At 41.5% G+C, this 14431-nt stretch overlaps 1 protein-coding gene across 1 annotated transcript; it reads left to right on the top strand.

Annotated features, from left to right (window-relative positions):
* Positions 1-5679: 5679 nt before the first annotated feature.
* AY761185 (cDNA sequence AY761185) lies at positions 5680-6734 on the top strand. Its single transcript, NM_001012640.2, has 2 exons — positions 5680-5889; positions 6459-6734. Exons 1-2 carry the CDS (start codon positions 5718-5720, stop codon positions 6569-6571), a joined length of 285 nt encoding a protein of 94 aa, NP_001012658.1. The 5' UTR covers positions 5680-5717; the 3' UTR covers positions 6572-6734.
* The last annotated feature ends 7697 nt before the right edge of the window (positions 6735-14431 follow it).

Raw genomic sequence — 14431 nt, 5'->3', positions numbered from 1 at the left:
GAGTTGGCTGCTATGAGCCAGTAAGCATGTGTTGTCCATTTGAAGTTTCTGTGATGAGTGGGGTATTTTGAAAGATGTTGGCCATCTATAGGGTACTTTTTTCCCATGAAATCACAGGTTGCTCACTGCAATTTCTTTAGAGGTCCTCTGTAGTTATAAGTGATGGCCTTTTATCCATGTGGTGGAACTCGTTGAAAATACCATGTTGATAGAGAAGATGTGATTTCAATATGAACAGGTCTTCTGAGCATCACAACCTATAGCAATTCTCAGTTATTATATGCACTGGCAGTTCCTCAATGTTTGTTCGAGGCCAAGTAGAACGAACTGTTTTAGAGTTTTTGGGATTGGGCAAAACTAGAGGACCTTTCTTTGGACAAAAGCGTGCTTTCTCTAGCTAAACCTGGGGAAGTCTGTCTTGTGAAGGTTATCATTTTTGTAAAATTTGTTTTATATTTATTCCCTTATTGTATGTGTGGTGAGAACTTTTGTGTCGCAGAACTCATGTGGAAGTCAGAGAACAGCGAATGGCTGTCTGTTTGCTGCTTCCACGATGTTGTTCCTGAGACTTGAACTCAGGTTCCCAGGCATAGTAGATGCATCTCTCCCAGTAAGATTTCTGGGCTCTGTTTCATTTCAGTTACTGGCTCTTCGTGCACCATTTGTTGCTGCTGGTGTTGTTGGTGGATTGATATTTTATCACTTGAACAGCCTTTCTCTTTGATTTTTACTTTATTTCTCATTACATGGATTCATTGCTATTCCTTCTTGAAGTGTCTTGTGATTATCTGAATGAGATTGCTTCAGAAGAATATATGACTTTATCACATGAGAGATGCATCCATCTAAATTAAGGCAAAAGTAAGAGAAGAGTGTGAACCAGGGCAGCAGCATCATTTGAGCTTCTTCATTTTTACTTTGCATCTGAAAACTGTGTTCATCTTTGCATTTGCTACTCCCTGGTGTCAGGGTTTTCTTTAAAACAGTTTGATTTAGGAGTCTGACACTTGCATTCCAGATACTCTTGACTAATCCTCACAGCACCATGGGTAAATGGCATATAATTTCCAGGTCTCAAAGTGAGCCGTGATTTTAATTTCTCTTCATTAGTGATGATCTGAATGAGCAGCTTGTATCATACCTTATATATTACCAAAAGACTCAGTAAATCAAGTAAACTCTAGGACTATTCCAACTATGGTTGGACAAGTCTTGGTTAGGCTTGGTGATGCAGAGTGAGCCTAATGGAATCACCAGTGAGTAACATCTTGTAATGAAATTGAGGAATCAAGGATATTTGTCATATAGGCTTCCTGACAGTCAGCAGCATAATCAACTGTCCCAAGTAGAGGGTGCATGATTGATGCAAAACAAAAGCAAAATTACTGTTTCTTTTAAGCTCTGTGGAATCTGTATAAGTATTTTATGCATATAGATCTTGCGCGCGCTCAACTGGCCAGGAAGAACGACGCTGCTACAGGATCCTTCTGCACACGTTTATTCAGTCCTGTTTCTTCTTTCTCCATATATCTCCCTTGTTTATATCTCCCTTGTTTTTATATCTCCCCTGTTTATATCTCCCTTGTTTTTATATCTCCCCCTTGTTTATATATCTCCCTTGTTTTTATATCTCTCCCTTGTTTTTATATCTCCCTTGTTTTTATATCTCCCTTGTTTTTATATCTCCCTTGTTTATATCTCCCTTGTTTATATATCGCCTGTTTATATCTCTCCCGAACCCTGGGCCTCTCACTCCTTTTATACTCTCTCTCATCCACGAACCGCAGGCCATGCCCCCTCGCCAGTCACGAGGCTTCAGCTAATCAGGGCAGCAGGGGCAAATCTCCACCAAATTGGATTCACCTGTATCCTGGTACACCTGCGCAGCACTCAAGATGTTTGTGTCTTATATGAGGAAGTCAGGTGAAAGTCATATGACTTAGCTGCAGTCCCTGGTGCCTTTAGGACTGCCGCCACATCTGCTCCTAACATCTCCCCCTTTTTTCTTTTCTGGCAGAGAGAATGTCTGTAGATAGCCCCCCGCAGCCATGCCCCTTACCCGTCCTTGGGTGACAAACAGCATTGGTTTGATCCCTGTCTTAGGTTGGTGACATGCCCAGGGAGTCTTATCACTGACTACCTCTCAATCATGCCAAGCCACTCCTGGGGAGATTGTGTTTTGCTTGTGGCAGGTGCATCAAAAGGCCAGGATGTTAATGAACCTATGGCCAGATCTTAATTGCTGCAAGCAAGCCTCATGGGTGAAGGTAGAGGTCTGATCCCCAGTGTGCAAGCATAGGGGCCCTACACAAAACCATCCCTTAGGCTCATCACCCAGAGAGGTCTTGGCCAGCTCCCGTGTCGTTTTTCCTGGGGGAAGGGAACTAGGACACTGAACCTTCATGCAATCAGACGTGCCTTCCACAGGATGCCAACAGCAAGCTATCCTCTGTGCAGTGCTTAGCCTCGCAACCCATGGCATAAAGCAGCATTATTTCTTTTAGAGCGGCAAACCGAATCTGAGGAGATTGTCCCGCCTCCACTGCAGCAAAAGCCTACGCTACCATGGCGAAAGTGCGGGCTGCACACTCTGCACCTAACACATGTGCCAAACACACAACACACACACACACTATAACAAGCATACATCCCAGGGCTCTCATCCCCACTCATCTTCCCTGAAGCAAGGGATAGATAGCCAGAGGGGCTATCTCTTTAAGGGAAATTCAGGGATCAAAAAGGCATAGAAAAATTTGAATGTCATGTCGAGCTGGTATTGGCGCTTCTGGAACACCGAAAGGATCTCTCATCTCGGCTCCATCCTTTGTGCTTGTGGGATCATCCACCACATCCACAGGGGCAACTGGATCAGGAGCCTCATTCTTGCAGCGTCTCACCAATCTCTCCGGCACCCAAAGAGGTTCCATCTGGTCCTGTGGAAACACACAAACAGACCCTCTCGCCCACGTCAACACCTGATCCACTCGATCCCCAGGGGGGATGGACACAATACCTCGTGGTGATGAGACCATAACCTCAATCACCTGTGTGTCCATCTGGGGAGTCAATATGAGAGTCAAGTTTTCATTAGCTTCCCCTCTGTTAGGCAATGATTTCCAAGCCCTTATGGCAATCTGATTCACCTGCTCAAACACCTGCAGTGGATATCCTGTCTGTTGTTGTGCAAATCTACCTTGATCAAGCAGCATATCTCTATCCCATGCTATCTTTGCCCTGCTTGGTCGGTGAAAATAGGACATCCCAGCAAGGAGAATCTATCCTCTCTCCAAACCTCCGGACAGAAGGTCTGCCCATAGATGGCTGACGAGGAGGCATAGGGAGGGGGAGCAGAAGCTAATTCACCTCCTCCTCCGCCTCGACTCTGTTGTCCTGTCCTTTCTGTCCACCTGATAACACTGTGTCTCCTTTCTTTTTCCTTTTTCTTTTTAAGCCCTTTTCCTCTTCTGACATACTTTCTTGTTGCTCTGTAAGGATTTTCTGACCTGTCTTGACTGCCTCTCAATTCAAACAGTAACAGAGTCCATATATCAGAACAAACAAGACCAAAACTATCAGACCTACCCACAAAGGGTCAATGGGAGAAAAAAGCATAACTACACAGCGAGGATCTATTGATCACTACACTGAGGTTATCATAGTTCCTTAACTTGTCCCCAAACCAGGAACCTTAACTTGTCCCAAAGCCGGGAACCTTTCGTTACCTTGTGCCTGCTTGCTGGCAACTTTATGCTCACCTCTATTTTATCAGAGGTCCTTCCCAAACTCCTGGGTTACTTTGTGCCTACTTCCTGGCAACTTTATGCTCACCTCTATTTTATCCGAGGTCCTTCCCAAACTCCTGGGGTCGCAAGTTTCACTCACCGTGAACTTACCCTGCGGGCAACCACTGACTGCTGAAAGTTCTGAACTCGGTGGGGGAGTCGGTTCCCCATACGGGCCACCAATTGTCGCGTCCACTCTCAACCAGCAAGAACGATGCGACCACCAGTCCTTCTAACAGCAGTTTATTCAGTCTTCATCTTTCTTCTTTCTCTTCATCAGTACCGTTCCCCAGCTGAAGAGTTCTGAATCCACGCCGGATCCTTCTCAACAGTCTGTTTCACGGGAACTTTTATTAACCACTCCTTCCCCGTGATGCAGTTCTGAATCCTCCCTGTAGCAGATGGTCTTCGCTCTTGCCTGAAGATGTTTCTTTTCCCGGGTTTCGGCACCACTTCTTGCGCGCGCTCAACTGGCCAGGAAGAACGACGCTGCTACAGGATCCTTCTGCACACGTTTATTCAGTCCTGTTTCTTCTTTCTCCATATATCTCCCTTGTTTATATCTCCCTTGTTTTTATATCTCCCCTGTTTATATCTCCCTTGTTTTTATATCTCCCCCTTGTTTATATATCTCCCTTGTTTTTATATCTCTCCCTTGTTTTTATATCTCCCTTGTTTTTATATCTCCCTTGTTTTTATATCTCCCTTGTTTATATCTCCCTTGTTTATATATCGCCTGTTTATATCTCTCCCGAACCCTGGGCCTCTCACTCCTTTTATACTCTCTCTCATCCACGAACCGCAGGCCATGCCCCCTCGCCAGTCACGAGGCTTCAGCTAATCAGGGCAGCAGGGGCAAATCTCCACCAAATTGGATTCACCTGTATCCTGGTACACCTGCGCAGCACTCAAGATGTTTGTGTCTTATATGAGGAAGTCAGGTGAAAGTCATATGACTTAGCTGCAGTCCCTGGCGCCTTTAGGACTGCCGCCACACCTGCTCCTAACATATAGACACATAATGATAGACATTAGGATTTTCCTATGTATTAGAAGTACTCAAAAATAACTAAATTCAAACATTTGGAAGAGGACTTTGGTTTACAAAATTAGATTCAGAGCTAGAAATGACCAGAGTAATTCAATGCAGGAGAAAAATTTGATATATATACATATACATACATACATATATATATATATATATATATATATATATGTATTTTACTTTTCCTGCTCTCATTTGCTAAATGAAAAAAGTTCCTATAAAATCTCATATAGGAACCAAGGCATGTTACTGTATGGTTCCCAGGAGTGAAGAGGCACCCAGAACACACTCTTATGATATATGTTCTGTCACTGTGACTTCTTCAGAACAACGCACTCTAGCTTCCCTCTGACAAACTCTGTGTCTTGAACTCAATTCACTGGTGACATGAGGCCATTTTAGTTTCTTGGTCCCAAAGGAGAAGATTCACAAAATCTTCCTTCATGAGGGTGACTGATAATACCCTGAATCATGCAAAGAACTGACTGTCCAGTCCACCTGGTCAAGGTCTGGTCCAGGCTCCAAGTTGAAAAGACAATAATCCTTTGCTTCATGTACTTATTAAATTAGGCAATGCCCAACTCTTTTCTTCCCCGACCACTGAGAGGTAAATATTCAAGCAGATGGGAAACAGGGGAATATAGCAAGGACCCTTCATCATTATTAGTGGGAGGGGAGAAAGGAACTGAACGCACAGAGCAACATCAGGATGGTAACCTTGAGGACAGAGGAAGATCAAAAGGAACTTGAGGGTAACAGCCTCTCCCAGTTCCTACCAATGAATGCCTTCTCTCAGTGTGGAGGTTGTCTCTGCCCTATAAATGCTGGCTGGCTCCTCACTCTCCATACACTGGGCTCCTGTTCACCAATCCTCCAGGTGACTCCCAGCCATGAAGACACTCGTTCTCCTCTCTGCCCTTGTCCTGCTGGCCTTCTATGTCCAGGCTGATTCTACCCAAGAGACTGATGAAGAGACTAAAACTGATGATCAGCCAGGGGAAGAGGATCAGGGTGTGTCTGTCTCCTTTGAAGACCCAGAACGCTATGTTCTTCAAGTTTCAGGTGAATGTTGGTGCCCAGTGTGCTTGGTGTCTCCTGAGGGAGGGTTGAAGATGAGCCCTGGTATTCTGTCAAGAGCAGTCTGGTTCAGGTAGTTTCCCCTTGATCCTCTAAGAACTTTCCTGTGTTATTTATAGAAGTAAAAGTGAGAGTTAAACCTTTTTAAGGTTTTTGATCTACAAATGTTTTTGTGAGAAACCTTTAAAATAAAGAACATGTTTATAAGTCCTTTTATACCTGATTAATAATTTTGTTATGGAAGAAGAGTCTGTTTTGCTTAAAAAACAAAAACAAAAACAAAACAAAAAAAAAAAACTTACCTAGGAGCCAAATTCAAATGTATGAATGTGCTGTGTCAGGAAAACACAAAAAGTGTGAAGAAATGTTGTGTGTGTGTCATGGCCTGTATGTGATCAACACTTGTTAAATGTCCTATTTTCATGGTGCTGGCTGTGATGTCACCAGTACAACAAACCTACTCTGTACTATGTAAGTACATTTTCATAGGTTGTTTACTACTACACACTGCTGGCCTCCTTACTTAATATCTTAAATTTTGTTTGTGTCCTCAGGCCTAGGAAAGCCTCCCCAGTGCCCGAAGTGCCCAGTGTGCTCAAAGTGCCCACAGTGCCCACAGTGCCCACAGTGCCCGGGGTGCCCGAGGTGCAATTGCATGACAAAATGAAACTGCAATTGTCACCAAAGGTCCTAATAGACAGCATAAATAGACAGCAGCTGAACATGGAATCCGGGTCCAGAAAATCATTTGCTCTTGGACCTCAAGATCTGTCAATACCCTTGTGCTTAGCTTTGACTGTTTCATTCTCCAATAAATTTCATGCAGAAAAATTATCTGTGTTTATGTTTCCTTGGTGTTTTCTATGTGGGTTAGACAGGAATCTTCTAAGCCATGTAGCAGAATCTTCAGTGAATCCTTTGTAAAAGAACTCTTGGTTCCATTTTAGCAGTCATATCAACGATGAGCAGGAGGTTAGAGACAAGACATTCTGCTCTAGCTACTTCTCTGTCTTTCAAATCTCCTATCCTTTACATTAGACTCACTCTCAAAAATTATTTACACATTTTCATGATCCATTTTTTTCAGTTAAAGGACATTATGTCCTTTCCTTACTATAGCAGTTGAAATCTCAGAGGCAATGAAAATGTTTGAGCAAGTAACTGTGAGGGAGGTCCCTGAGTCCTTGGGCATTTGCCAAGGAGTGGTACAGCTGTGCCATGGAGATTTCCCTGCAGTTTTGTGAGAGTTCTTCACACTGACTTCCTTAGTTCCTGTTCCAGCTTGCAATCCCACCAACAGTGCCTGAGAGTTCCCCTTCACCTAGAACCTCACCCCCACTTGTGGACAACTGTTTTCTTAATCTTAGTCATTCTGACAAGGCATAGATCATACCTCTGAGAACTTTCAATTTCCATTTCTCTGATAAAAATGTTGAACACTTTAAAATATACTTCTTGGCTACTTTTATTAATTCTTTGAAAGTTTCCAACAACTGGTTAGCCTATTTGGATAATACTCATCACTGTGGAAGCTCTTCCCAGAAACATCCCCTTCCCTAAACACTACAATTCATTTCCTTTTTAAAAGCCACTTGGACCAATTTGTGCCTTTCCATATGTTTTTAAGATTTCCACTGGAACATGGTCCATTCACAAGGAGATACACTCATAAAGAACTGTCTCTCTCACCCAGCAGCTAATAATTGTCAATACCTCCACTATAATGGGTAGAGTTCTTGTATCTATCCCACAGCTTCGTGCTGGAATTTGTGTAACTTGGGCTTGCACAGTATAGCCCTGTCACCTTGAACATTCCTAATCTTATTTCAATCATTTGTTTGTTTGTTTGTTTGTTTTTCAAAAATTCTCTTTTCAGATCCATATGTGATTTTTAATTAGGTTGTTTTATTAACTGTCTTACTTTATTTTCCTAGTTCTTTGTATATTTTGGATACTAACCCATAGCAGATGTATAGCTTACAAAGGGTCTGTACCACACCATGAGATTTGTCTTTACTGGATTGAGTGTTTTCTTTGCTATAGTGAAGGTTTTAATTTTATAAGGTCACAATGTCAGTTGTATGCCTAAATCCCAAGTGGTTAGCCATAGACACATGGATGCATGAGCAATGCTAAATAGACTCTTATAGTAACTTGTGTGACTATGTATACATTAAAAATATGTGCATATACATGTATATATATATATATATATATATATATATATATATATATATATATGTAACAATTATCATTTAAGAATTGATAGTGCCTAGCTGTTCATAAATATAATAATTTAGCACTGATGCACATGTTTTATCAAATGTTTGAAATCTTATAATTTTTTGTGGCACTAACTCCATAGTTTATAAGTCCTCCATCATTAACACTGTATTTTGGAAACCTTGAACTTTCTGTGTCTGCTATTTCCTTCCATAAATACTTGCCTTCTAAGTGCTGTTCCTGAGTCAAGGCCTTTGTCTCCAAACTTGGCTCTCATGAACCTTGTCCTTTTGACATAATCAGTAAGTGCACAGAAAGCAGGACAGTAGATATTGCTACTGAGTAGGAGACTGCAAAGTCACTTTGTTGACACTGAGGATAAATTTCCCCTGTTACTCTTGCTTTTCTGTCCTTCAGAATGGAATCTCCTTTCCATCCTTAGCCAAGACACATATTTTATTTCAATCTCCAGAGCTGATCCTAGCCTCATACCACTAACCTTGAGCAAGACTAATTGGTGCACTCAGCATGCCAACTTTTTCCCTCTGGTTCAAAGACATTCAGAGCACACTCTGCTGTAGTACTGGACCACAGGATTTTGGCCAGATTTCAGTTCTTCTTTCCTCTCTCACTTACCTTGTATACACGCACCAACATTTCTTCTTTAGTTTCTAATTTTTATTGAAATCATTATTTTTCATACAATATTTTCTGATCATGTTTTCCCTTCTCCCATCTCCTCCTAAATACTCCTTACCTTTCATCCCCATGCATTCTCTCTCTCTCTCTCTCTCTCTCTCTCTCTCTCTCTCTCTCTCCCTCCCTCCCCCCAACTGGCAGGTAAATAAAACAAACAATAGCAAAACAAGCAAACAAAAACTAAGAAAGGGCATGATATACTCTCTCTCTCACATACACACACCCCATAAAACCCCCAAAATTGAAAAACATAATATACAAGCAGTAGAATAGTAAGGTTAAAGAAAAATATGCCAAGTCTGGTGATGGTGGCATGCACTTTTCATCCCAGCAATTGAGAATTGGATGCTGTTAAATTTGAGGCTAACTTGCTTGGTGGACAAAGTGAGTTCCAGGATAGTCAGAGCTCCAAAGAAAAACCCTGTCTCATACTCCCTTTCCTTTATCTGCCCAAACAAGGTAATACAAAACAGAAAAATATCTCCAAAAACACCTTTGAGTTATTTTACACCAACATTTCTTAAAGAGAGTTTTCTTTGCTCAACTTTCACAGGACATTTGGGTTACTGGTGGTGATAATAAGTATTATTTTACCTATATACCTATTTCTAGAGTGTACACAAAAGCCAGGCTCCACTGATTTCACATCAAACCCCAGAAGATGGAATTTGCAGATATACTTTAAGGGGATGCTATTATACCCAAAGGAAGGAATTAAGAGAGATATTCAGAGGAGAGGCTGTGAGACCAAAGGAGAGAATTTGCAGATACCCCCTAAAGAAAGGCCCAGAAGCCCTGTAGGAGCAGCAGCAGCCCTCAGGTCTGGACTCCCACTGAGCCTTGTTCCTGTCTCCACAATATCTTTTCTTGATCTCTCTCACAAATATTTCTTTCCTCCTTGTCTCTCATTCTGAAAGATCCTGACAGAATGTAAAAGGTCACAGAAGCCCTGAAATTGGCAAGATAGATGTCACTGTTAGCAGAATTAGCTTCACTGATTTAGAAAAATAGAGGTGCACAATGCTCTGGCCACTCGTTGAACCTGTGTGTCTGCCAATGTTTTGATCATTCCTTGACCCATTTGTGTGCCCACTGATGAAGCCCATTGCCAGGTGTTTGTGATATTGGTTGCTGAGAAAGAGTCAGAAAATCTCCCCAGCAACCACAGCCCAGCCAATCCTGAGTTGCTACACCTGCACCAGACTCTTTCCTTGTACCCCTCCCATACCCATTTCTTGAGAATAGACATTGTTTAGATCTGGAAATCCCCTCTCCCCCCCCCTCCTTTCTCCCCTGAGGGCCTATAAAAAACTGGGACCTCTTTTCTCTCGAGGTCGACTCCTCTACCCCTGCGTCAGATATGAGTCATCCCCAGAGCTCTGTCTTTCCCCGAATAAAGCCTCATGTGGTTTGCAACAAGCTCCGTCTATTGTGAGCTCTTGGGTGTCCGCTATTGTCCTGAGGCCTGAGTGAGGGGCTCCTCTCAGAGTCTTTCAATTCTACTTTTAATTCAACAAATGGACAAACATCTATTTCCATTGTTACTGCAGGTATTTCCTACTTATTTCCTTATAATTAGAATGCCTGGAGAAACACATATGTATGTAATTTTTTAAGTGTTATTTTTGAAAATTGAGATTAGTCTAATACATATTTAAAATTTTTAACACACAACTTCTTTGTCACTAAAGGCCTTTTCTTTCTCCTTCATGTGAACATCTTGCTCAACATCTCCTGTGAGTAGCAGAGGCTGAGTGTGGGGGAAATAGAAAATTGGTCTCCAGCAAGCTTGTTGCTTATTTGTAGGATCAGAGGTCATGGCCTATGGACACAATCTTTTGTGCTTCCATATCATGTACAGTCCTGAACCACAAGATGGGCCTCAGTTTCAATAGTTTTGTTCCTTCTTAAAACTGTCTTCATCCAAGAATCTTTGATGAACCAATTGTTTCTGTCCTTGTTTTGTGCCACAGAGCAGGGTGGAAGTCAATAGAATCCCAGCCACCATTTCCTGGACAGACTGTGTCTATTTAAAAAGTAATGCTCATATATGCAAATTATAATTTACAATGTCTGATAACTAGCTTCACTTCAACTCTTTATAGATACAAGAGTCACTCAGTCTCAAAGGCAGGGATGTGTCAAGCATATAATCATATTAGGTGACCAGTCACCTGTTGGGCTCTTGGCACAGGGCACAAATATCGCCTAGCTGAGAATAGTTGCTTCTTGAAATGCTAAACAGTTCACAAAGAATGCTAACTAGTGGTTGAGAACATGGGACTAGGTAGGAGTCATTGAACAATCTCAATCCAATGACTTTAAATATGATGAAAACTCTCCAAGTTTCTGCTGAAACTCAAATAGAAAACTGCTTTAAAAAAGACTTTCCTATCCAGTGTCTTCAGAGACCTCTGCATACACTTAGCCTTCACTCTGAACATCTGAGCTCATGCTCCCTCATCCTGCAGGAGCAGTTCACCCTTCTCTCTATGATTTTCCTGTTAGTTCTCAGGGCCTCAGGATGCAGCTGTCTGAGAAAAACCTGAGGCATCTCCAGACCAGGAATATCTTGGGTAGAGAACCATAACATGATCAAAGCTGGTGAATGGTCACAGGCCATTAAGATTTGATAGCTAGAGAGAAGGGATTAGATACGTAAAACATTCTGGAAAGACACACAGATGCACACACACATACACACACACACACACACACACACACACAGAGAGAGAGAGAGAGAGAGAGAGAGAGAGAGAGAGAGAGAGAGAGAATTTTATATAAATATGCATGTGTCTGGTTTCAAATCCTGAGACAAGTGACTGAGATTCATATTTTACTTCAGTTCCTACCTGACATACCCTGCCCCCAAGCTTGAATTTTCCAGTCTTGGGGTTGAGCTGCCCTTCCCCCAGAGGCTTTTCCCTTTATAATCCAGACATTTTGGGCTCTCTCCTCTTCCCCCTCCCCCTCTCCTCCTCCTCTTCCTCTTCCCCCTCCTCCTCCCTCATCCTTCCTCCCTCCTTTTTCTATTCCTCAACCCCTTTCTCTCTTTCTCTTTTCTTCCTCAACTTCCACTCACATTCCCCATAGGGACTTCCCTGATCAAATTATGACTTCAGTTTAGTAACAATTAAAAAGATTTCTACCAAATGAGATTATGACTATGCAATCAATTTTAGCTATTCCTCCCTTTTCCAATTATGACCATTTCTACATTCCCTAGAAAGACAACTATAATTATCCCCTCCAGCATCAAAGCCCAGGGAACTGGGTCGACAGCTCTTTATAACTTCTTCAAACTGAATATGTATATTGACATATTTTGAAGGGGAGAGAGGAGAAGAGGGGAAATAGGATTGCTTAATCTCTGATATCTGTGTCTTGACTGGAATGGGCTGAAAGTCCAGGACACCAGGAGTTCAAGCAGGTCAGTTCAGCATGTCTAACAATGCTGTATATTCTGTAATATACAAATCTTAAAACAAAATTTTAATATCAAGATATTCTTTTTGTTTGATTCTCTGGAATCTAGTTCTTCGGGGGGGGGGGTGGTCTCCCTCTATCATATTACTCTGGAAGGTATATAGACTTTAATCACCTTTTCTAAAAACACAAAGACAAAACCTTTCTTCCAAATCAGCACACCCTTGAACCAGTAACCAGAAAAACCTTTATTTTGACCTCTCTCCCAGAGGAATAATATAACCACAAAACTCAACATCATACCCATTTTGAAAAGTAATACAATCCGAAACAAATGAAGCAAACCAAAATACTGTATGTGCCTATTCTTAGACCGTTTCTATTTTGCCATGCAGAATAATAACCCAGAATTCCCATGGAGCCCACATTAGAATTTGAGTATCTTGTGAGGCATATTAGAGCAATATATCTTTATGCCATCTTCAAAACAATTGATTCATACTTCTATATGTACCTGCTTATAAGCAGGCAACTAGTCAAAGCAGGATTTAAACCCAGAATTCCCATGGAGCCCACATTAGACAGAATTTGAGTATACTGTGAGACATATTAGAGCAACAAATCTTTATACCATCTTTCTGTTAAGCTTTCTACCTAGAGCAGCCATCCGTCATCTTATGCCCTCTATCTATTTGTCTCTCTGCCTGGAGCCACAGATATTATTGATTAGTACCTGTTCACTGATCTCTTTACTTGAAGATAATGACTAATTTTCCCTATCCTAGTTCTGAACCACAGGCAAAATTTCCCAAGGATTCTGTCAAAATCTGCATATAAATCTATCCTAAAAGCAAATAATCCCAATTTTATAAATTCACAGTTCAAACCTCTGCCCTAAAAAGTAGGCAACTTCATTCTTTTCCTAACTCAGAGCAACCTGCCATTCCCCACAACAGGGGACCTCAGGGCTTTTTTTGTTTCAATTCCCACTAGTGAGTCACATGACTCATGAACTTGCTCTCACTTAGAAAATGAAACTTTAATTTTAAGGCTATTAATCTTAAATTTCTTGTGGATTCATGCCAACATGTTGGTTTTCCACCTGTTGTAGGAAATATTAAAAAGATCTGCAAGTTACCGAGCTTCACCCTGCTACTCTCTTCCCCAGTGGGCTCACCTACCAGTTTTTATCTCAAGGAGACTCTCAGAGCTACAAAATCTCTCCACCCAGCTTGCTAGGTTCCCACTGGTGGGTTGTTACCATGCTACACCCAGGTTTCAAATCCTCCACAGTATTTGTGGTGCACCTCAGGCAAACCCACACTTTGCCACTGTATCTTTCTCTCTTGAACCTGGATGAGCCACCAGGTGAAGGAAAACACAACACAAACTTAGTTCAGAAACGATGGTAACTCAATCGTTGGGCTCAGCAACTAAAATCCTAATCTTGTAAACCTTACTGAATCTAAATCCTCTGGCAGCAAATCCTGACAGATTTGCCATTGAAACTGGGAGACACTTGTAGCTACATCTTGTTCTCATGCTATCACCATCCAAAATCCTTTCTAAGGCACTTAATATGAAGGGAAGTTGAATTTTGTCAAATGCTTTTTCAGCATCTAATGAGATGATCATGTGTTTTTTCATTGAATTTGTTTATGTAGTGGATTACACTGATACCCATATATTGAACCATCCCTGCATCCTTCCTGGGATGAAGTCTATTTGATCATGGTGAATGATCATTTTGATGTGCTCTTGGATTTGGTTTTTGAGAATTTTATTGAGTATTTTTGCATTGATATTTATAAGGGAAATTGGTCTGAAGTTCTCTTTCTTTGTTGGGTCTTAGTGAGGTTTTGGTATCAGCATAACTGTGGTTTCTTAGAACAAATTGGGTAGTGTTCCTTCTGTTTCTATTTGTGGAATAGTTTGAAGAGTTTTGGTATTAGGTCTTCATTGAAGGTCTGATAGAATTCTGCACTAAACCCATCAGGTCCAGAGCATTTTTTGGTTGGGGGATTTTAACGACTGACTCTATTTCTTTAGGGCTTATGGGACTATTTAGATGGTTTATTTGAACCTGATTTAACTTTGGTAAACTTAATACAGATGTTCCAGTTTTGGTGAATATAGGCTTTTTGTAGTAGGGCCTGATGATTTTTTGAATTTCCTTGGT

Source organism: Mus musculus, chromosome 8 (genome assembly GCF_000001635.26).
Source record: "Mus musculus strain C57BL/6J chromosome 8, GRCm38.p6 C57BL/6J".
Classification (NCBI taxonomy): domain Eukaryota; kingdom Metazoa; phylum Chordata; class Mammalia; order Rodentia; family Muridae; genus Mus; species Mus musculus.
Note: the sequence above shows the minus strand (reverse complement) of the source record. Positions and strands in the feature narration are given on the sequence as shown.